Source organism: Labeo rohita, chromosome 16 (assembly GCF_022985175.1).
Source record: "Labeo rohita strain BAU-BD-2019 chromosome 16, IGBB_LRoh.1.0, whole genome shotgun sequence".
Taxonomy (NCBI): domain Eukaryota; kingdom Metazoa; phylum Chordata; class Actinopteri; order Cypriniformes; family Cyprinidae; genus Labeo; species Labeo rohita.
Genome location: NC_066884.1, coordinates 23856914 through 23880341, shown reverse-complemented (window position 1 = coordinate 23880341; position 23428 = coordinate 23856914). Strand labels below are relative to the sequence as shown.

General features: G+C 36.4%; 2 protein-coding genes across 2 annotated transcripts; one reads left to right on the top strand and one right to left on the bottom strand.

The window, feature by feature from the left end:
• The first annotated feature begins 141 nt into the window (after nucleotides 1-141).
• Nucleotides 142-19545, top strand: si:dkey-85k15.4 (uncharacterized protein LOC100004563 homolog). The gene is made up of 4 exons (XM_051130562.1): nucleotides 142-249; nucleotides 16734-16769; nucleotides 16877-17361; nucleotides 17466-19545. The coding sequence occupies exons 2-4, from the start codon at nucleotides 16735-16737 to the stop codon at nucleotides 17975-17977; spliced, it is 1032 nt and encodes a 343-aa protein (XP_050986519.1). The 5' UTR covers nucleotides 142-249; nucleotide 16734; the 3' UTR covers nucleotides 17978-19545.
• A 191-nt stretch (nucleotides 19546-19736) lies between these two features.
• LOC127178797 (transmembrane protein 100-like) lies at nucleotides 19737-22637 on the bottom strand. The gene is made up of 2 exons (XM_051131924.1): nucleotides 22469-22637; nucleotides 19737-20960 (listed from the first exon to the last, which is right to left on the bottom strand). The coding sequence occupies exon 2, from the start codon at nucleotides 20774-20776 to the stop codon at nucleotides 20342-20344; it is 435 nt and encodes a 144-aa protein (XP_050987881.1). The 5' UTR covers nucleotides 20777-20960; nucleotides 22469-22637; the 3' UTR covers nucleotides 19737-20341.
• Between the last annotated feature and the right edge of the window lie 791 nt (nucleotides 22638-23428).

Here is a 23428-nt window from a genome sequence, read left to right as displayed (position 1 = left end):
ATTTACTCCCCTAAAGAATATCCAAATAGTAGCAAAACACGTGGTTTACAGTAAGAGGAATTCAAATGTTCCTCCCCCCAAATACAGTTGTAGGGGATTTCTGCCCGCTGGTTAGCTATAAATGCATCTGTCACACATACACTATATCCTCACACAAGACAGTGCATAGTCTACGTTTGAAAAAAAAAAGAAAAGAAAAGAAAAGAAAAGAAAAGAAAGAAACAGCGAGATAAAGCTTGTCACTTTCAGGTACGTTTGCAATTGTAAAAATGTATCTGTGTTTATATGCATGTAAAATGTATGTTTGTTATGTTTTGGGTTAATTAGCTCCGTAATAATTTGATTCGTTTTTCTGTTGTTGTTGTTGTTGTTGTTGTTTTTTGTTGTTGTTGTTTTTGTTGTTGTTGTTTGTTTTGTTTTTTTTTTACGGTGTAGACAAAGAATGATTTGTTTACTAAAGTACTAAGGAGTTGATGTTAGAAACCTGACGATCTATTAGACGAGGGGGATTTGCATTTTTAGGTATAGCTACAGGCTACTGGATATTTAGGTATTAAAAAAAGGTAATTGAGAGTCAGAAAAAAAATATGTTTGGATATATTGGATGGGCAGTATGCCAAGATTGGTTGGTGACATGTAAAACTTGATGCTTTGACTTCTTTTGGAACTATTTTTGTTGTAGGACAGGAAATAACATAGCTAGCAATTTTTGGTTCCCAGAACGTTATTTTTAGGGGCCAAGCAGCGAAGGTGCAAAGGCACATATTGTATCCGCTGGCGTTCTTCTTCCGCTCTTGAGCTTATGGCAGCCCATAGAACTGCTTGCGGGAAAGTTGTGTGATTTGCAGAGATGGGAAGTAACGAAGTACAAATACTGCGTTACTGTACTTAAGTAGCTTTTTCTGGTATCAGTACTTTACTTCACTATGTATTTTTCTGACTACTTTTTACTTTTACTCTTTACATTTTTACACAAATATCTGTACTTTCTAATTCTTACATTTTCAAACCAGAGTCGTTACTTTAGTTTTAATCAGCATTTGATCACCATTCGATAACAAATCTCTAATAAATCATGAATCGGTTAGTCTTGACTGGCAACGCGATTCGGCTCGCGCGCGCTCCGCGTCTCCGCCAAACGGTTTCTATCAGAATGATCAGTGCGAGTGACTCGAGTGGAAGCGCCCTGGTGGATCATAGAGACCTGGGGCGCGTTTCCCAAAACCAGCTATGGTCGCAAGTTCCGTCGTTACTAATAGAGTTCAATGGACCTAACCACAATCGTTAGCTAACGATGCTTTTGGGAAACGCACCCCTGTTCAGGACTTCAGTGCAGGTCAGTTTCATCTGTGAACAGGCTGCTAAGAGTTGCTAGCAGTTTAATGCTCAACTAAGTAAACAAATACAAAACTACAGCAGCAGTACTACAAAGGAAACTAAATTACTATCATCACTCAAAATACTCTCTGCTAAAGGACATCATTATTATCTACTGTAAAGTTACAGTAGTAATTTAGCAAACAAATGTTATAAAACATTGTTTTGTAATACCTTCAGAGGCACCTAGGGCAGATAATAACACAAGCCTTAGAAAAATTAAAACCAAAATCCATGGTTACTATAGTTAAACCATGGTAACCGCAAATGAACCATGGTTTTGCTACACTAACCATAGTCTAACCATGAGATGTGTAGTAAAACTATGGTTGTAGTTAAATGAAAACAGATTATAATCAATCTGCCAAAAACAAACAAAGAAACAAACCAAAACATGGTTACTGTACTTTTACTGTAATAAATCATGGTTAATTTTGGTAAGAGAAAAATATATGACTCATGATAATGCAATAACATGTTCAGTATTAGGATTTTTCTGTAAAGATAATGTTATGATGTAATCATTATTGTACTAATTTTGACATTTAGGCAATTTAGAAAGGATAGTTTTGTTAAATCTATAGTATTTAAGCCATTTTAAGATAAAACAACAACACCTGGTCATAATGTGATACTTTTAATTGAACTTAAAATTGTTACTGCAAATAGAATATAATGCAGTGGTTGTTTTGCAACAAGGTGGAGGCAGTTCTGCTCATAATAGTAAATGGCTGATAGGAAAAGTGACAGGTACAAGAAAATTGTAGAAAAAAGCAAACACACACAAAGTGAGATGCAGAGAGATATCATGGAAAATGAAGAGACTGAAAAGGAAAATGAAGGTGCACTTCAAGAGAGAACCTTTTTCTTATTTTGCATGGCCCCAGCCTAAGGTTTTTAACATTTATTTAAATGTGATGGCCAAAAAATAGGGTTGTCCACGGTTTCAGAATTTGTTGCGGGTGTATGGGATGGCCTGGATGAGTGTGAGATTTCCTGGCCCAGTCCAGCTCTGTTCTACATGGTGGTTGTTTAACCTTGATACATTCATTAGCTAACACATTTTAAATTTAAGTTTTGTATTAATGTGTCAGTATAGTGTGAGGTCCAGTTACCAGCGTGACACTAAAACAGGTAGCAGTAATGGGTACTTTTTACTTACATGTCAGAGCCCATACTTCTTTACTTTAATTTAAATAAAAAAGTGTAGTCAGTACTTCTACTTTTACCACGAGTATCTGTATTTCTACTTGAGTGAGGTATGTGTGTACTTTTGCCATCTCTGGTAATTTGGCACACAGATAATAGAGGACAGTCTCAACATTATCCATAGCAAGTTTGAAGTCTCTAACTCAAACTCTCTAGCACCAACAAATTTTCACTCATTTTATGCTAATAACTTTTGAACCATAAGCCACAAAAGGAAAATTGTTTTTTACTCTGATTCCTTGGCTCATGCTGAGTCAAATGGACATGTAAGGTTTAGTTTTTTAATAGTTAGTTTTTTGAACTCGTCCTAGATGGTTTGTCTGATTGTCACCAAAATTGGCTCAGATCATCTTCAGACCAAGTTATGGAATTCAAGTTGATTAGTCAAACTGTTCTTGAATAACGCGCAAACGAAAAAAAAAAAACAGATTTGTGGCTATAATGGTTTGGTGTATTGAGACCAAACTTGGTGTGTGATATAACAAGCAAGACCTGAGGCTACCTGAGGCTGCAGTGTTTGGCGCAGTGCCATCTAGTGGTCAAGAGACATTTAATAAAAAGACCATTGGTCCGATTTTCCAAGTATGCATAACTGCAGACCGGAGATCTCCAAAATGGGGCGTGAACTCCAAAAGTGGGCGAAACCTCCAAAATGGGGCGGGGTCTCGTTGCGCAAAGACTTTGACCATTGGCTATAGGCTTCAGCCAATCGTTGTTTACTTACATTTCAAAATAAAACTTTATAAATTCAGCATTGTTTCTAGCTGATCTAAAATAAAATAAAATAAAAATAAATATGCTCAGTGAGAACAGAGCCCCAAAGCTCGTGGCCAGTGGTGTTCGGACTGGAGTTTTAACCTCTGCTTAATGATATAAACGGGAATCACCCACGAGCTCTCCCATGAGCCGCCCCAGCACAGCGCAGGGAAAAGGTTTTACTTTATCGCTTTGTTGTGAAATTCGCAGGGTAGGAGGGTGTAGTGATGCTGGGTGTAACTAAACAGGAAACAAGCAAAACAAACAACTTCCCGATCTTTCCTTTCACCAAACAATGTCTAGCAATGTGACCAGCTTTTCCACATGCATAACAGAGAGTAACATGAAGTAAACATTTCTCACAAACTGCAAATGTTAGAGGATGCTCTCCAGGTTCCACTGTCACCTCAGTTGTCTTTTTCAAGTTAACCAAATCAGTTTCAACAAGTCTAAGTAGAGCTTCTCTCCTTGCCCCTCTGTCTGCTCTTGTCGCAAACTTCCTGTGACAGAGCACTAGTTAATGAGCGAGGAATGCAGATTGTGATAAGTCTACAAGCATCTTCGTCTGACACACAATAAACATCCACTACCACTCTACAGGATCCATGTTATCAGGGTCAAAAGTACCCACTGCTGTAACAAGACTTTGAAAGTCCATAAAAGACAGCTGTCTAACACCTTGGCCATTTTCAATTCTTTGATCAAGAACCCTCTCATTTTCCATTCTGTCTTGTCTGCACTGGTGCTATTGGGAATCTCACAGAATCATCTGAAGAATTATGTTGTTGACTAAAGGCTTCCTTGCAATTATTCTCATCATATTCAGAATTGGATTGGGCATGTAGCAACTGTCTAACTGTCTCTTTATACAAACATCTAAATGTTTCCCTCTCTGTTTCGGACTTTGACATTTCTTTTGTCAGTATCACTATCTGTTCCTTCAAAATGATCTCTTCAGCCTCGCAGTTTCTCAATGACATGGCATAACCACTGACTTGAGAATTTAACAACTTGTTTTCTGTTTTCATTTCTTCTAATCTTTTCTTAGTTATTTTGTATGAGGCAAAAAGAGCTTGAAGTGCATTAGCAACTTTCCCTCTTTGTTTTTAGGCATTTTGGGACAATTTTTAAATTGACACATAGCCCACTCGTAGGGATCATCTGCCTTCTCTATCCCATCAAACATTCCTACTGAGCCGTGCTTAGCAATGTATTTTACTATCAGCTCCTCCATTCTTCCAATCTTTCACAACTGTCTTCAGCAATTCAATAGGCATTATTCCTTTAGACTGGATAATATCGAGCAGAGGAATAATGGCATTGAGTAAACAAGATCAGATCGTGAACTGAACTTCAAATATTCTCTCCAGTATTGTGTACATTGAGTGTGATTTTTGAACATAAGAAGTCTTCTGCCTAAAATGGATTCACTACGTGCATGGGTAGCACAATATAATCCAAAAATTATTACACTGTCAGAGACATGGTTGCATGGTTGAGTAGTAAGATTCCTGACAGGGAAATTAAACTTGTAAATTATGTTCTTTATTCACCTTATTTTTCAATGCGGAAGTAAGCTGTTTTCTGGCAATGTCCGGTTCATAATCCACCACAGGGAAATAACGAGAAAAATATCGAAGTGCAGTAAACGGTAAAACAGTTTGCACTACAAACCAGTGTGTTCATAATTAAGATAATACATTAAAATAATATGTTAAGACACACCACTTTGCAATATCAAGCAGCAAAACAAACTTTTTGTGCAGCTAAAAATAGCTGGAAGTAGATGAGACCGGAAGCCAGACACAAAATTTTACAAATGGCTGCACCCACCTTTTTATGGGAAAAATAAGGTGGATAGAGCTGATAGAGATTCCAGGGGTGGGGCGATATATGTTTCTTCTAATTTGATATCTTATTTCTTCTAATTTCATGAGTTATTTATACCCTCAGTTGAACCTAGATATTTTGAATCTGTGTTTGTTAAAATAACTTCTCATCAGAATAAATATTTAACTATTGGAAGTATTGAATATTGGAACAATATTGGAAATATTGTATATCTGTATGCAGATGATACTGTTATTTATATTTCAAATCCTTATTTAACTCAAATTCAAAATATGCTTCCACTTATTACTTAACAAAGCTAAATCTAATACTATGGTCCTTGGTACAAAGCGTATGTTTAAACAAAAATGTAATGATATAAAAATAATGAGTATTGATGGTACATACTTGCACAGAGTGGATCAAATTAAATATCTTGGCTTATGGCTGGATCCTGAACTTCACTGAAAACCTCACATTGATTATATTCTTCATAAGATTAATTTTGGAACCAGTGTATTGTATCGATCAAAAATTGTTTTTCTTTTAATGTTCGCAAAAAACTTGCTTTGCAACTTATATTACCATTCTTTGACTATGCTGATGTAATTTATCAGACTACAACTAAAACTAATCTTTTGCCTCTTACTATAATAAATTGTGCAGATTTGTTAAAGGATGTTCATATGATACACACCATTGTATTATGTATGATTTACTTAAATGATTTCCACTTAATATCAGAAGGCATATTCATTGGTCGCAATTCATTTTTAAATGTATACATTTTAATTATCCTAATTATTTGTGTCAGCATTTGATATTATATTCCTCTTCATATCATTTAAGACACTCTGTAAATTATTTTTTTTCTTACTCCTTTAGTTAAGAAAGTGTTCGGGGAAAAGACATTTAGATATAAGGCTCCAGCAGATTCGAATAATTTACCTTCAAATGTACAATCTTTGACTTCATTTTTATATGTTCAAAAATGGTTTACTGTCCTGTTTTAAAACTTCTTGTAATTGCTTTAGATGATATATGTTTATATTTATTTATATGTGCTAGGTGAATATAAATAATATTAATATAATTATTAATAATTTATGTGATAATATTGTAGTGGGGTGTGTGGTTTTGATCATTGTAATTGTTGTTGTTGTAGTTGTTTGTTTTTGTGTTATGTGTTTGATTCTTGTGTAATAGGACCCTTGAAAACGAGATGATGCATCTCAAGGGGTTTATCCCAAAGAATAAAATTTGTTGCATTATCTAGGTACTTTAAGATACCCGTTATTCTAATTATTCACAGCTTGTGATGCAAATGAATAAAACAGCCACACTACATCAGGCGTCTAAACCAAATTTTCACTTTTTCAAACATGGCCACACTCCGTCGGCCTTACACTTCACTATGCTAAACTGTTATGTAACACTGTCACAGTACGTTGGACAAAACCACACTACTTCGGGTTTTAGGTTATATTTTTAAAACAGTTTCCTGTTTAGTTTAGTTTACTTGTAATGTTTTGGGGGTTAATTAGCACCATGATCATTTGATTAGTTTTTTGTTTTTACAATGTAGACAAAAAATGATTTATTTACTAAAGTACTAAGGAGCTGTTGTTAGAAACCTGACAATCTGTTAGACAAGAGGAGAATTTGCATTTTTATGTAATCTCTGAATACTGGATGTAGCTACTGGCTACTGGATATTTAGGTATTAAAAAAGGTAATTGAAAGTCAGAAGGAATATGTTTGGATATAGATGGGTGTGTCACACCCCAGGACTGTTTGTGTTGATTTCTCCCTTATGTGCCCATATTTAGTTGGTTCTGTTCCTGTCCTTGTTATGTCATTATTAGTTAACCTCTTTTCACACGTGTCTTGATTAGTAGATTGTTCTCACCGGTCTGTTCCTCATTTACCTTGTCTAAGTTGCATTCAGTTCAGTGTTTCTTCGTCCGGTATTGTTGATGTTACCTTGTGTGTGTGTACTTGTTTTTGCTACATAGTGGGGACCAAATGTCCCCACAAGGATAGTAAAACCTGAAATTAGTAAAACCGGCCTGCAGTCCCCACAATGTTAAAAAAATTATTAAAAATAGTAAATGATGTTTATCTGAAAGTGTAATGATGCAAACATGTTTTCTGTGAGGGCTAGGTTTAGGGTTAGGGTTGGGTCAGGGGATAGACAATATCGTTTGGTCAGTATAAAATCTATAGAAGTCTATGGAAAGTCCCCACAATTCACAAAAACAAACATGTGTGTGTGTGTGTGTGTGTACCTGCTGTCTTTGTGTAATTATTACATTATTATAAGTGTGATTTGGAATTCTTCATCAGCCTGCTCAATCCCACACACAAACCATGACAGAATACCAGACCTTGAAAACAGAAAGAAAGTGGCGTCTTCCCCTTTTTTGTTTTCCGTTTTTCTCAGTTTTTATTTTTTGTTATGAATGATTCCCCTGTCCTCATTCTGGAGCAGGGGGACCACTCTCTCAGATGTAGAGCCAGAGCCTGCCGCGGTCGTTGAGCCATCGCCCCATAGCCAGAGCCCCAAATGTCTGATTAGGTATGAGAGCCGACAGCACAAGCGACGGTGGATACAGCTGTGGAGATCTCGGGAGCAATGGAAAGCCCCGTCCATGGTGCCACTGCTGGGGGTGAGCACAATTTGGACCTTGGAGATTTAATTGACTTTCACTTAGAGATACACCTCCAGCATCAGACTCTGAGGCCCCGACTCCGCCTCAGTCCTGCGACCCAGCGGCTCCGCCATGGCTTCCAACTCCCTCGTCTCCACCGGAGCCCATCAGTCCACCAGCTCCACTGGGCTCCCTCATCCCTCCGGCTCCGCCTTGGTCAGTCATCCCACTACCTCCACTTTGGGACTGTACTTCTCCGGTTGCGCCTCATCCCTTCATCCCCCCGGCTCCGCTGGGCTCCTCCTTCCCTCCTGCTCCACCTCAGTCCTCTGTCGCTCCGGTTCCGGATCTTAATAGATCGTTCTACTAACAGAACGATTTCAGTTTATTTAACAAATAAATCTGAACTTTGAGTTAAGATTTGAACACTTTGTGCACCACTGTGGCATGGGCTTATGGCACAGCGCTGCCCACATGGCTATTGCTCCAATAACTACTCATTTTTATCAGTTCATTTGTCTTTGGGTCATTATATTTCTCAGATTTCTGCTCGTTCTAAATCAGATACAGAAGCACAGTAAAGATTACTTTTCTTGGATTACTCTTAGGTCCTCCGCTCTTGGAGCTTCATTGAGCAGCAGCTGCAGGTTGTTAGGCCTCTTTCTCTCCTTGCTCTCCCAGCGCTTCCCTTACTTTCGAAGTGTTATTTCTGAGCATGCTGCTCCCGATTGAGCATTTAAGACCATCGCTTATTGGATCCTTCACTCTTTGAGCTCTGCTGAGCAGCAGCCTCAGGTCGTTAGGCCTCTTTCTGCCTCCCTGTTAGGCTACTCTACTTGTCTACTTGTTGGTCGAGCTTAAGCAGTGCTTCCCTCACCTTAGGGGGTTTCCTTTGAGCATGCCGCTCCCGATTGAGTATTGAGATCACCTCTTACCAGGTCCTCTGCTCCTTGAGCCCCATCGAGTAACAGAGTTGGGCCTCCACTCTATTGAGCTCCAATGTCAGGTTGAGGGGTTCTCTCTGCCTCCCTGACAGACTGAGTTGTGGTCAAGCTAGCAGTGCTCCCCTCTCCATAGAGGGTCACCTGTTAGCATGCCGCTCCCTCCTGAGCTTCTGTACATTCCTCTCCTTCTAATGTTAATGCTTCACTTAAAAGCGGTAGGCTTCTCCGGACAGCCAGGCTAAGAGCTTCACCTCCCCCTGTAGGCTGCTCTCTTGATGAGCCAGCAGTGCTCCCCTCACCCTGAGGGGCGTCAGAGTTTCCTCTCTGCCTGAGAGTCGAGTTCTCCACGCCGGGACTCAATTCCAGGTCGTAAGGTCTTTTCTGCCTCCCTGATATGCTGCACTTGTGAGTCAGCATGTTGTGCTCCCCTCAAGCTAGAGGGCTATCTATGAGCACACTGCTTCCAATTTGAGCCGGTCCCCTCTCGGTCTGAGAGCCACACTCTACGCCCACTGGTTACATATGATCACACGCTCTGGAGCCTGTCCGGCAGGTTTTCTAGGCCTGTCCGGGTATCAGCCTTGGTTACCTTAAGAACTGTGTTTCTAAAATCTAAAATCTATGTTATGGTAGGTGCATACGCTGTACTAGTGCATACACTAGGCACCTTGCACACTTTTCTAAAATCCTGTATGGTATGGGTTACGCGCTTGACCTCGTTCCACGACTCACAACAAAAACAGCTCCAATCACCTTGGGCTCCAAGCCCCTATCACCTTGGGCACTACTTATGTATCTTCGCTGATACCTCTTGGGCATCTGCTACCTAGGACCTGTTGCGGCATCTCCTAGGCTAAGCTCTCCTAAGTAACATTTTCTAAAACCCATGTTTACTGTAAGTGCACACGCTAGTCTCTGGGCACTTTCTTAAAATCCACATAGTGGTAAGTGTGCACGCTAGGCACCCTGCACACTTTTCTAAAATCCTGTATGGTATGGGTTATGCGCTCAACCTCATTCCCATTCTCTGAGTTGGTTCAGGCCCCAGTCACCTACCCATGTATCCTTGGAACAGGGTGTTTGATTTTTATTATTAGGATTAACCCCTTGAGATGTACCATCTCGTTTTCGAGGGGGTCCCAGAACACAATGCAATACAATTGCAACATAAAACAAAACAAAAGACACATTAACGATACATCTTTAAACAACACTAAACACAAATGATAATAAAAAAAGCACCACAAAATGATACAACAAAACCTAATACAAAATACACTATACACTGATCAGTGGATCCAATACACACACACAAAAAAAAACAGTACCATTTTCAATAATAACATGTACAAACCAAAGCAAACTGTGAAAACAAAGTTTGCTTAAACATCTTAAATGATGTAATAGTTTGAATATACGCAAGTAAACTGATCCAATCAATAGGGGCTTTAAACATAAAAGCTTTTTTACCAATTGTTTTTTAACACGAGGAACAAAGAAATAGGTCTGAACAGAATGTCTAACTTGATAATTTGAAGAAAAAGATACAAAATATTGTTGTAAATAACTAGGATAGTTAAAATAAATACATTTGAAAAAAAATAGAAGCCAATGAATATGTCGTCTTGTATGCAAAGATGGCCACTGGAGTGTATCATACATTATACAATGATGAGTATAAAAATAACATCCCAAAACAAATCTGCAAAGTCTATTATATACTGTGTTAAGTGGCACAAGATATAATTTTTATGCAGATTGATAAACATCAAACATCACAGTAATCAAGTATAAGTTGAGAAGCAAGTTTCTTACAAACACTATATGAAAAACAATATCTGGATCGATGTCATGTACTAATTCCAAAATTTATTTTATGTACAATATGATTAATATGTGATTTAAATGAAAGTTCAGAATCAAGCCATACTCCAAGGTATTTGATAGTATCAACTTTATGCAAAGAAGTACCGTCTTTACATGATATAACACAAGAATTACTTTTAGATTTAAGTTTCTGTTTAGAACCAAAAATCATAACATAAGACTTAGTTTTATTAAGTACTAATTTATTGTCCAAAAGCCAGTCTTGTAAAATATTAAAATCATACTGAAGAGATAACTGAATTATATAAAAATATCAGAGTTAGATACATATATGACGGTGTCATCGGCATAAAGTTGAACTTTACAATTGGAAATTAACGGTAAATTATTAACATAAATAGAAAAAAGAAGTGGTCCTAGTATTGAACCTTGGGGCACGCCTCTTTGTTGAACCTAAAAGTCTGACTTACTCCCATTTAACACTACACACTGTTTTCTATTATGCAAATATGAATTAAACCACTTAGTTGCATTTTCGGATAAACCAATCGCATGAAGTTTGTCTAAAAGTAAATATCGATCAACTAAATCAAAGGCTTTGGATAAATCAAGAAAAATCGCACCTGTGAGTTTACCATCATCAGCACCTGAAAACACATCATTAGTAAACTTAAGCAGTGCAGTAGTTGTAGTATGATTGGACCTAAAGCCAGACTGATATGGTGATAAAATATTATTAATACTTAAATAATCTGAAAGTTGTTTATATATTAGTTTTTCAAAAACTTTAGATATTGAACATATTATAGATATAGGTCTGTAATTATTAAGTTCAAGTACATTACCTCCCTTGTACAATGGAGTAATATGTGCACATTTCCAAATAGCAGGCAACTCACATGTGGACAAAGACAAATTAAATAACTCAGCAAGTGGATACATAAGAATATGAGAGGATAATTTAAGAAGCTCATTTTCAATACCATCCAATCCAACACCACTAGTCCCACTTAATTCATAGCATCCTGAACTTCGATAGGTGAAATCAACCTACAATTAAAAAAACTACTACAAGATAAATTATCATAAATAGTACCAGTATTCAAATAAGAGTCAGATACTAAAGTAGAACAAGCTGATGAAAAATACTGATTAAATGACTGAGCAATCGATAAAAAATCATGCAATACTGTATTGTTATCTCTAATTTGATTAATTGAATGTTTATCTGAAGTACTGAATAAGTTTTTTATTTTATTCCAAAAATATTTAGAGTTCTTAAAATGCTGAGAAAGACCATCTTTATAATCAGTAGATTTTGCATTTCGTACTTTTGTCTTAGTCAAGTTTCTCAACTGTCTATAAACTTCCCAATCAGCATTACTTCTTATCTGACGAAATACTGACCATGCTTTATCCCTTTGCCTAAAGAGACTAAGAAGTTCAGAATTGATCCAAGGGAGATGACTACCCCTAACCCTAATAGTTTTCCAGGGAGCATGCTTGTCCACAACATTAATAAATTCTGTATAAAAAAAATCCCAAGCATCTTGTACATCAGGAATTAAATAATATCTATCCCAATGTATAGAAATCACATCATTAATAAATACATTTAAATTAAAATTTTTATATTGTCTGATTTTAATTAATCTAGAAGGGGATTTAGGTAATTTAATTTTCCATACACAAAATATAATAGAGTGATCACTAAAGCAGTCAGACATCACACCTGCCCTTAAAAATCTATTAGGATGTGAAACAAGTATCCAATCAAGAAGAGACTGTGATCGAGCAGTAACTCTAGTAGGCTGAGTAATCAACTGTGTAAGATTTAAACTATTAAATATATATTTTTTCTTTATCAGATGATTTATCCAACCAATTCTTGTTGAAATCACCAAGCAATATTATTTCATTTTTATCAAAAATAGAATTAATAGTAGATAACAGACAATTAAATGACTCCACTAGTGAAGAGGGTGGTCTGTATATGCTTCCAATAGTTATACTTCTATTTGAATGAAAAATTACCTTAACAAAAATACATTCACAATATAAAGGATCAACTGAAGGTATAATCAACTCAGATACAAGACCAATAGAAACATATATAGCCAGACCTCCACCCCTGGAGCACCTATCATATCTATAAAGAACATAGTTGGATAAATTTATCTCACTGTCTGAAACACCTCTACTTAGCCATGTCTCAGAAAGCGTGACAATATCAGGTTTATTTAAATCAATCCACACACGAAGTAAATCAATTTTGCTGACAAGGCTTCTAATATTCAAATGAATTATTTTTAACCCTTTAACCTCATCCAACCTGAAAATATAGTATAATATTAATGACACTGATCAGGTATGAAATCAAAAAACAACTGAATCCAAAAAAATATTACAAAGGTGCAAAAATAACAAAAAAGATAAATCACAACAAGACAAACAAACGACACACATAAATACAAAAAAACAAATAATACCACAGCACCGCTCAAGAGCGACCCAGCTACCCCAGATTCCATAACCCAAGGTATTCCAGTGAGCAAACCAAATACAAAACCGTCAAAAATAAAAATAAAAAGAATTCTCAGCTCAAGCTACATTATTGAAAATAGCAACAAAATGTAGCTTTAATAATAGGGTCAAAATGTATACTAAACAAACAACAACTTCACTGCCAAACACTGCCAAAAAAAAAAAAAAAAAAAAAAAAAGGAATATATATCATTTCTATACCTCAGCAACAACCAATAATAATATTAATATGCGATTGTATTTCAGCAGACTTCATTTAGCCCAAAAATCATCAAGTAGCAGCATCAATTCATTGTCATTATCCTAAGGAAATCTAAGATGACATAAAAACAGCTTCAGCTTCTTTATAACAGTTGAAACTTTGCTGTTTGCCATCAACAACAACACATAACGTGCTAGGATAACGAAGAAAGTATTTGATATTAAGTTCCCGAAGCTTACGTTTAACAGGATCAAAACTCCTGCGCCTCTTCCATGGATCGCGGAACGTATCAAAAGAAGGGGAGGCCCGGGAAGGTGTGTGTGTGTGTGGTGGGGGGGGTCTACATTTTAGTCTACATTTTAATATTAAAAACAATATTAATAGTATAGTTATTAGTTAATTTTTTTTTATTTAACTTTATAAATGAGTCAATTTATACAGTGTCTAAAATGTTATGAATAAGTCCGGGCTTCGGGACAATTTTCAGGTCATAGTTCAGAGGCGGCTGGGCTTCGGGCCTGTTCTAGGTTTATCCTTATTTTTATATTTTATACATACACCAATTATGGTGATGAAAACAAATTTCTGCGCTGGTGGAAACAACACGAGACTTCACTTTCGCTTTCACTTTCGAGACCGACTCCGAAAGCGTTTAATGTCTCCGCCAGCAGCAGCAAATCAGCGCAGCTGGAAGATCCGCGTTCAAGCGCAAGCAATGTGCTGAAACTTCCCACACAGCTCCGGCAAACGTAATTACAATGAATGTGTCGGGGGAAATAGAAAGGAAATATTTTAATTATTTATCAACAAACCAGTGTTTTCTGAGTCAGTGTCCCAAGGATTAAGTTGCGGATCCTGACTCACCATCTCCTCTTTGGACGCGCCTTTAGAGAGAAATGCATCTTTACAGGTTACATATTGAAAGAGTTTTTTGTATTTGTGAAAGAGTATTAGTTTTGTTTCGTTAAGTAATAATTTCAAGCTTTCTATAGATATATGTATCATGTCTGTGAGGTATGTATTCGCTGAGTTTCCGTTAATTTTTGTGAAGCGCTCCTGTTGAGGCAACAGAAAGCGCATCATGTTTTCTTTGTTTAATAAAAGCACCGTTTGCAACGTTTTGTTGATATTGTGAGTGCACACAAACAAAAGACCCTTAACAGTTCCGAATGATGTATTACTCTTACCTTTACGAGCAAAAATGACGGAACATTTTAAATTGTTTCCACTGAAACAAAAAATGCAAGTAATCGCGCTGGCGCCTCCATTTCCTGCAATTCGGCTTTAGCTTCCACTCTCCGCACAAAGGATTGGGTACGCCTCTAATAGCGCACATTTATCTGTTTAACGTTGAAACTAACATTGTTTTATACTTGAACTCTTTTAGGCCTATATCTATAGATCTTATTTTAGGCAAGTCGTGATTTGAGAAGGCAAAATTGTTCAAACAGACTGTGCGTGTTTGATCAATGTGTCGGATCAGTCTTTCGCTGACCACTTGGTCATTACTTTAAAAACAGAAACTTAGCCTATATTTAATGAACAAAAATGCTCCAAATGTTTTTCTAAATTAACTTAACAAAAGAATGAAACGAAATATAATCACTTTGCCATTAAAACTGAACTATTTCAATAGATGAAACAGTAGTGTAAGGTGTTTTGGGTGAAGACGGGCTCGGGCCGAGAATTCTGACAAGCTGTCTGACAAAGGCCGGGCTAGGGCATATATATGAGGGCCGTGCTGGGCTATAATGAACATTTATCCCAATACTTAAGTTATTATTTAATGTTTGCAACAAAGAAATGTAGCCTATACCGTGTATCCTGCTCGTGAAGCTTGTTTAAACATAAAGCTTAACTTACATCACCAGAGCTCTCTCTGGATCAGCGGTTGCGGGAAAGCAGGTTTAAATATTCCGATGTGATTGCAATTTCAAATGTTTAATAGACATGGCGAAGTCATCATCATAGCAATAAGATTGTATGTGTTTGAATAATCCATATGCGTCTATAGACTATGTCATAATTTGTACCCGACCTCAAAAGTTACCCGGGCCCAGGCCCGGGCGGCCCCCCCGCTTCCGCGATCCATGGCCTCTTCATCAAGTCAGCACTGAAGTCCGGATAGATATATATGCGTGTCCCGTTATACAGTTTCCTTTCTCTTGCAATGCGGAGAATCTTCACCTTATCCTGAAAGTTAAGGAGCTTAACCATAACAGGCCTCGGACTAGCTTTGGAGATCGATGAGCCCATTCAATGATCGGTGGAGTGGGAAAGTTGTCTCGTCCTAGAAGTTGTGGAATCAACCGGAACATAAAACCAGTGATATCATTGCCTTTCGACAAATCCTGTACTCCAACAAAGCGAAGGTTATTACGCCGGCTTCAATTCTCCAGATCGTCCACTTTGTGGATCAAGTAAGAGTTATCCTTCTCCAGTTGTTGAATCTGAGTAACACACACTTGCACGTTGTCCTCATTAGCGCCAACACGCTGCTCTAACAAATTAACTTGATCTCCCAAAGTACTTAAAGAGTTCTGAATGCTGCTCAAACTACTATGAAGAGAGTCAGATTTTTCATCAAAGTGAGTCAGCATATCCGTCTTGATCTGTTGGATGGGCCTTCTGTAACTCGCCAACCGGGTGTTGCTACCTATGTTCTGTGAGACAGTTCCTGAGCAAACCCATGCAGAGCCAGCGGTAGCCCCTGGGTGACAGGCCAGGCTTAGTTACTATCCTAGGCACTTCCTAAGCCGTATGCCCTTAAAGGAATCTCCTTTCTGATTTCAAGACTTTGAGCTCTACTCTGGGTCCAGCATTTTTGACCCCTTTCAGGTAAGTCTTCCAGTATGCAGCTCAGGCCTTTGGCCGAAGGAGATAATGTCACTCAGGCCTTTGGCCGAAGGGGTTAATGTCACTAACAGCCGTCATTCGTTCCAGCGGCAATTATTTTAGCTTTGGTAGAGTTGGCATAATTTGCTGTTTACAACCAAGTATCTCCAACATGGTCACAGCAACAAGTCGACTTCAAGCTTAAAGCATCATGGCTTTCATCAAACAAACAAAAAAAAAGTTGAGAACAATAAGGCAGGGAGGGAAAGGAAACAGCAACACAAAGCTCAAGGTAGAACTAACAAAGAATCACAAAACAAAAGCACGGCCATTGTGTGCTGAAATTGAGAAAAAGGCACTTTTGTGTGAATTTTTCTAATTAATCCTTTACCAATTGCATTACCTAGACCAGTTATACAACTTTTTGTTTGGTTTGGTTTCTTTGCATTTGTTTTAAACAGTAATACTTACAATAACTCCAAAATGTTTTGCTAAAGAAGTCAACAGCACTGTTTAATGACACATAATATCATTCATTTTATTCCTTTTTTGTTTCAGTATGACGGCTGAAACGAGACTGTTCCAGTTATCTGAGTAAGTTTTTTTTAACTAGTCTCTGTTCACAACATATTGCTTTTATTTATTTCATATTTTTTATTATTATTTGTCTTACTCTATATTTTCACACTGTATCTTCACAGTGTTAAGGATGTGCAGTCCATGGAGGAAGTTGTTGAGCCTCTAAATGAGGGAATTGTCTCCATCTCTAACATCTGCAAGTCTTTCTTGGATGCACAAGCTGATCCCACCACTGACATATGCTCCAATTCTAAACAAATCAGGAGACATATTAAGAAAGCTGAGTGGTACCTGAAAAAATCAGAGACAAGAATTAAAACGAAACTGAGATATTTCAATGAACGGATGGAGCGACTTATTAAAGAAAAGGGAAATGTTGAGCAGCAAAAAAAGGAAAAATGTATGGCCAAGGATAAATTACATATTGAGAAGAAATCTGCTAAAGAATCATTACAGTCTTCTGAAGCAGCATTGAAGCAGGCCCAAAACAATGTAAAATCAACAAAACGTGCATTAAGAAAACAGGAAGACAGGAAGGAGACAGGTGCATTGGTAGCAGTTGCAGGAGTAGGTGTTTCAATGATACCAATTGCTGGATGGATTGCTGGTGAGAAATCCTGTACTTCTAATCACTACTACAAATTTAAAATCATCCTAAAGAGGACAACTAATCATCTGTTGTGGCTGATGTGATTTCTTGCTTTCCTTTAGGTCCAGCAATTTTCTTTAATGGAGTAAATACAATAGTGGATGCTTCACAGGCTATCAGGGATGCTGAAAACGAGCTTGAAGAAAATTACTCCAAAGTTATGAAGAACAGAAAAAGGGTGTCTAATTACCAATCAACGATCTGTAATATAGAGAGAGAGATTAAAGAGACTGATAAGGTGCTGAATAAAATTCAGAGGCAGACTGAAGAGTTGAAGCAGCACCTAGAGGTCACAGCTGCATTTCAAGAAATGGTCAGGAAAGCTGTGAACCTACTGAGTGTTCTTACTGGAAGAGTCACTGTACTGGAGAAACACACACAACGTTTCATCCTCTGGCAGCCTGTGATAAACGTCATGGAAGATGTGTTGAAGGCGGCAGGAAATGTTGCAGAGAATCAGTTCCTCTACAGTCAGGGTGCATCAGTCCTCATAAATACTTTGAGGGAGAACGTTGGAGAACTACAGGCTTTATGCAACTCACCCAGTAATTCTGAATATGACAGCTATTACTGAAGAAACAAATGTTTAGTTGTTCACAGTTTTAATTTGTATTTTACTTTTAACAAATACATATCTTGTACATACATATATTGGAAATGTATATGACACTTAAATTTTGGTTTTATTTGTGGTTTGGTGATTGTCCACTAGTGGCTGCACATTACACAAGTAGGTGACAAATACTTGGTGACAAATGTGCTTTTGTAATTTTGCTGCATAACTGCAATTTGTGCTTTGTCACCAGCAACCATAATTAAGTTGATCATCTTTTCAGTTTTTTAGAGCGGGTAATTTCTGTCTTTATCCTAAATGCACAAACTAATGTGCGAATATATATATACGAATGACACCTTTTAACATTTAACATTTAATCATTTGCATTATGTTCTTCTGTTTTTCTCCACATTGTACAGTATATGTGTTCCTGACAAACATGCTACTTATAATAACTTACACCGTTATTATATTCAAATCAGTATAATTAGTATTAGTAAAACATATACATAAAACATAATAATGCCAATATTATTATAATCAGTAATAATTCATTTACACTACTATTAATAAGCAATTTCACAATCACCATGATAAAGTAAGAACAGTGATTAAGTAAGTTGATGATTATTTCAAGTATTATTTTCAAGACAGACAGAGTAACTTTTTAGCAAGTAAATCACTTACAAAGAATAATAAAAGTAACCAGCAGATGGAGACAGACATTACGTTTTTTACACAGAACAATTCTTTCTTTCTTTTTTATTTCAGTAGATGATGTTTGAACACTCAGTGTAAGTTTAACCAGTGTTACAACGAAATAATTTAAAATAGCACACTGTACCATACATGGATTTCAGTAAAATTGATTAGTAGAATAAGATTGCTAAACAGGTTTGAAAAAGGCTGCAATGCCTATTTGGGTCTCGATCATTACTTAATAAATCCACCTTGGGTTCCACCCATCAAAAAGGCACTGATAAGTTACCCACCCTCGTGCAAAGAATACATATTTATATAGATTAACAAATGTATTAATAAATTATTTATTTTGATTATGAAATCATTTATTATATATTGAAAATATGCTGAATGATATTTTGTGTTACTATGTAATGTTGTGTTAATATATTGAAACATATGTGACAAAAATATGATTTATTAATACATAATTAATATAGCCTATATTAATATACTGTACTATGTAATATACTATATGTTAAATATATTTGAACATAAATGTATATATATAGAGAGAGAGAGAGAGAGAGAGAGAGAGAGAGAGATCACATCTTATGGGAACATGTCCATTCAGTATATTATGAGGAAAATATACATTGTGATATATATCTATGTATTTGTATTTGTACACATTACATAAAGTACTAAGTCAATTAAGTTATAAATGTTTCACCCACCATGTTGCCATGATGTTAACAAGATATCCAATTGTCCAACTTTTAATATTTGTTTTTAGTAAAATTTTCAGGTATTTTTCTAATATACAAGCACACATATTTTCATCTATCAAGTGTGTAAATATGCAAACAATAAAGTGAGATAGTATGTGTTCAGCATTATATATGCCCAAGCACTAACTGTTATATTAATTGAGTGTTTCAATAAAGCTACAGTTTTTGTCTTGATTTACTATATATGTATTTTGCATATGTATATACAGTATGAGTATATTGCAGCATGACTATATTGCAATATATTTAAAAAAAAAAAAAAAAATATTAAGCATTATATTTTCACACAAATGTATTATTTGATATATCAAATTGTATTTATTAGTATATTTCCATATATTTTTGTTTTGTTTTTTGGTTTTCAGATAACACATTCAGTAACAAAGAAATGAGCACATATCAAGCTGCAGTGGGTTTTCTTAAGCACACAAGCTTCAACCATTTTTTACAGCCTATACTTATATTTCCTCAATTATGCAGATGCAATTGTCATTGGTTCTGTTGTCAGGTGTTCATGTTTTTCTCCCCTAAATGATAGTATATGGCAATGGAGAAAATAGCATTTATGTGTATATTGTATATATTGTATATAGTAAAATACATAGCTACAAAAATAGAGATGCACTCAGATTAGAAAAAATTACACAGTGATACAGTACACATATTCAAAAAGAAATGCAATTTAGAGCCACTGCATCAGTTTAAAAGCTAAAAACCTCTGGAATAATATTCATTGAAAGTTAGATAATCAGTATAAGTTTAATAAAGACATGAATGCAGAAGCAAATATGCCTCTTCTGTGTTCTGAAAACACAAAGGAAATAGCAAACACGTTGAATCCAATGAATTTTCTGTGATATTCCTCCACGATCAGGCAAAAAGTAGAGAGGGAGTTCACGTCACTGCTCTATTACACTGTGACTCTTTTTAAAATAACGTCTGCATACTCATTAACTAACACTAGATTTGCTTCTGCCCTCTCTCTCCTGGCCTTCATTCTTCTCTTTTTCATTAAGAAACGGATGGTGAAGGTCACAGCCATCAGACCCAAACTGCTGAGTAGCAGTACCAATCCAAGGGCCAGAAGGTGTGACAGACCACTGTTCTTGTACTCCAGATGATCCCACAAACCCACCAACACAACACTCAAACCAACCAGAGTGCCCCAAACCCCAAAGGCCAACATACAGGAGCCACAGGACAGCTCTGCTCCCCCCGTCACCACTGTGACACCTGCCACAGAAACCAATCCATTTGGTAAAGTCACAGTTTCAGACTTTGGATCATATTTCACTGTTTGGGTGGGGTTCGAATCAGCTGAAGGGTCCACAGTTGTTGCCATCATTAATGAGCTTCACAGAAGTAAGCTGCCTGTCTGTCCTGTTGATGTACAATTGTTTTGAACTCCTTAAATATTGATTTTAACAAAATTAAGATTTTAGAAAGCAGTTGTCCTTCCAGGCTGTGCTTCTTCAGTAGCTGTCCTTCTCATCTCTTCTCATAGGGATGTGTCAGTCATTTCTATACTCCTATCAGTTATACAAAAGCACAGAATATACATCAGCACATTATGAATATTAAATGCCACTGTGGTGATAACAAATTGTGTTAGGAATTATAGAAAGACCATGTATCCATGAAAGAAAATATGGGTGATGTTGATAAAAATAATTATGATGTTTTTTGATGTTGTTAATTGTCAAAATTATTATTATCTATCAGTATCTTGAACAGTTGATTAATTTTGTGGTCATTAATATGGGATAGCTCACACCCAAAAATTTAAATTCTGTCATTATTTACTCACCCTCATGTCATTCCAAACCTGTGTGACTTTTATTCTTTTAAGTGCCATCAAAATTACCTCAGTTGAAAAGTTAAATACCTCTTGCAGAATCTGTGAAATGTTAATTATTTTAGCAAAATAAGAGGGATCATACAGAATGCAAGTTATTTTTTTATTTAGTACTGACCTGAATAAGATATTTCACATAAAAGACATTTACATATAGTCCACAAGAATAGCTGAATTTATAAAAATGACCCTGTTCAAAAGTTTACATACACTTGATTTTTTTTTATACTGTATTGTTACCTGAATGTGTTGTTTGATTTTTTGGTGTAGTGATAGTTCATGAGTCCCTTGTTTGTCCTGAACAGTTAAACTGCCTGCTGTTCTTCAGAAAAATCCTTCAGGTCCCACAAATTCTGTGGGTATTTTTTTTTTAGCATTTTTGTGTATTTGAACCCTTTCTACCAATGACTGTATGATTTTGAGATCCATCTTTTCACATTGAGGACAACTGAGGGACTGTGTAAACTTTTGAACAGAATGAAGATGTGTACTTTTTTTCTTATTTTGCTGACAAAATGAGTTCAATGAGTACCCTGATCTTCAAATTCAAAAAGTTTTAACCCCCTGGTTTCAATGCATTGTGTTTCTTTCTGAAGCATCAGTGAGCGTTTGAATCTTCTGTAATAGTTGCATATGAGTCCCTCGGTTTTCCTCAGTGTGAAAAGATGGATCTCAAAATCATACAGTCTTTGTTGGAAAGGGTTCAAAATCAGAGAATTTGTGAGACATGAAGAATTCTCTAGTGGGCAGTTTAACAGTTCAGGACAAACAAGGGACTCATGAACATCTATCTAAACCATCTAAAAAAAAAAAAAAAAAAAAACAGCTGTGGATCATTCAGGTAACAACACAGTATTAAGAATCAAGTGTATGTAAAATTTTTAGCTGTGGTAAAATTTTACCAGGGTATTAACTATTAACTATTATTTTCTCTTATGGGCTATATGGAAACATCCTTAATGTGAGATATCTTATTCAGGTCAGTACTAAATAAAAAACAACATGCATTTGGTATGATCCCTTTTATTTTGTTAAAATAATTAACATTTTGCAGATTCTACAAGGTGTATGTAAACTTTTGACTTCATCTGTATATAGCTAGGCCTATGTGTTAATCACACAAATGTATAAATCATATAAACTGCATAAATGAATATTTAGTTAAATGCATGAATTTCTCACCTTTTTTTCCTGCTTGTCAGACCAATAAGTTTTCATTCCAAAACATGAAGAAAAATGTTCTCCAAAGACATGTTTTCTCTTATGCAAGAGCATGTTGAATGCCAGCGCAGTGCTCTGCAACTACTTAGATAGTGTAGCACTACTTGCAGACCAGCCTGTACCCACCACAGAGCCGTTGGACTGTTGTTTCTATTTTCCTTATCATTTGTTTGTTTCCATCGCCCTTTGTGTCCCAAAGGAAAGCGATGTCTGTCATTAGACTTCATTATGACCCATTAACTTGTATTTATCTAAGACTCCCTCCCTTCCCCTGCTCCCACCCTCACTGTTGCCTTTTCTTAAGAATCGGCTGGATTTTTAAAAGAGGTATTGTTTTCTAAGCAGAAAGTTTGGTTTTTCTTTTGAAAGAAATTTCCTCTTTGGTCTCCCCTGCCCTTTTGGCATTTCAATCGCTATCCTGTCTACATGCCTCATTTTGGTTGATTTTGTTGAATCGCTACTTGGTTGTTTCTCAGAATCATTTCCAAGCTCAAGAATTATCGGATGCCAGTTGAGTCTTTTGAGAGATGAAGGTGATGTATCATGACTTTTTCCATGTTTAGAAGCTATAATTAGGTCCCCAGTGCATCTACCAACCACTTTGTTTTGGTAAGCCTTTCTCTGCAACCTTGTAAACAAAAATAACGCATCAGATTTTGCTCCCCCCCTGTGATTTAGAAAGGGGATCTTATTTTAATATCACTGCCCCTTAATCTGCATGTTAATCTGAACATGTTAACCGTTCTGTCATTTGGCTGCACAAATGAGCACAGAACACTATCTAGAGTCCCAACCTTAGAGGAGACAAGAGAGCAATTGATTTATTGATTTTTTTAAACTTTATTACACAGCTGCCACACAGATTTGTTTTTGTAAATCCTGTACATTTTTAGCATAAACTTGTGTGTATTTGACAGTTTA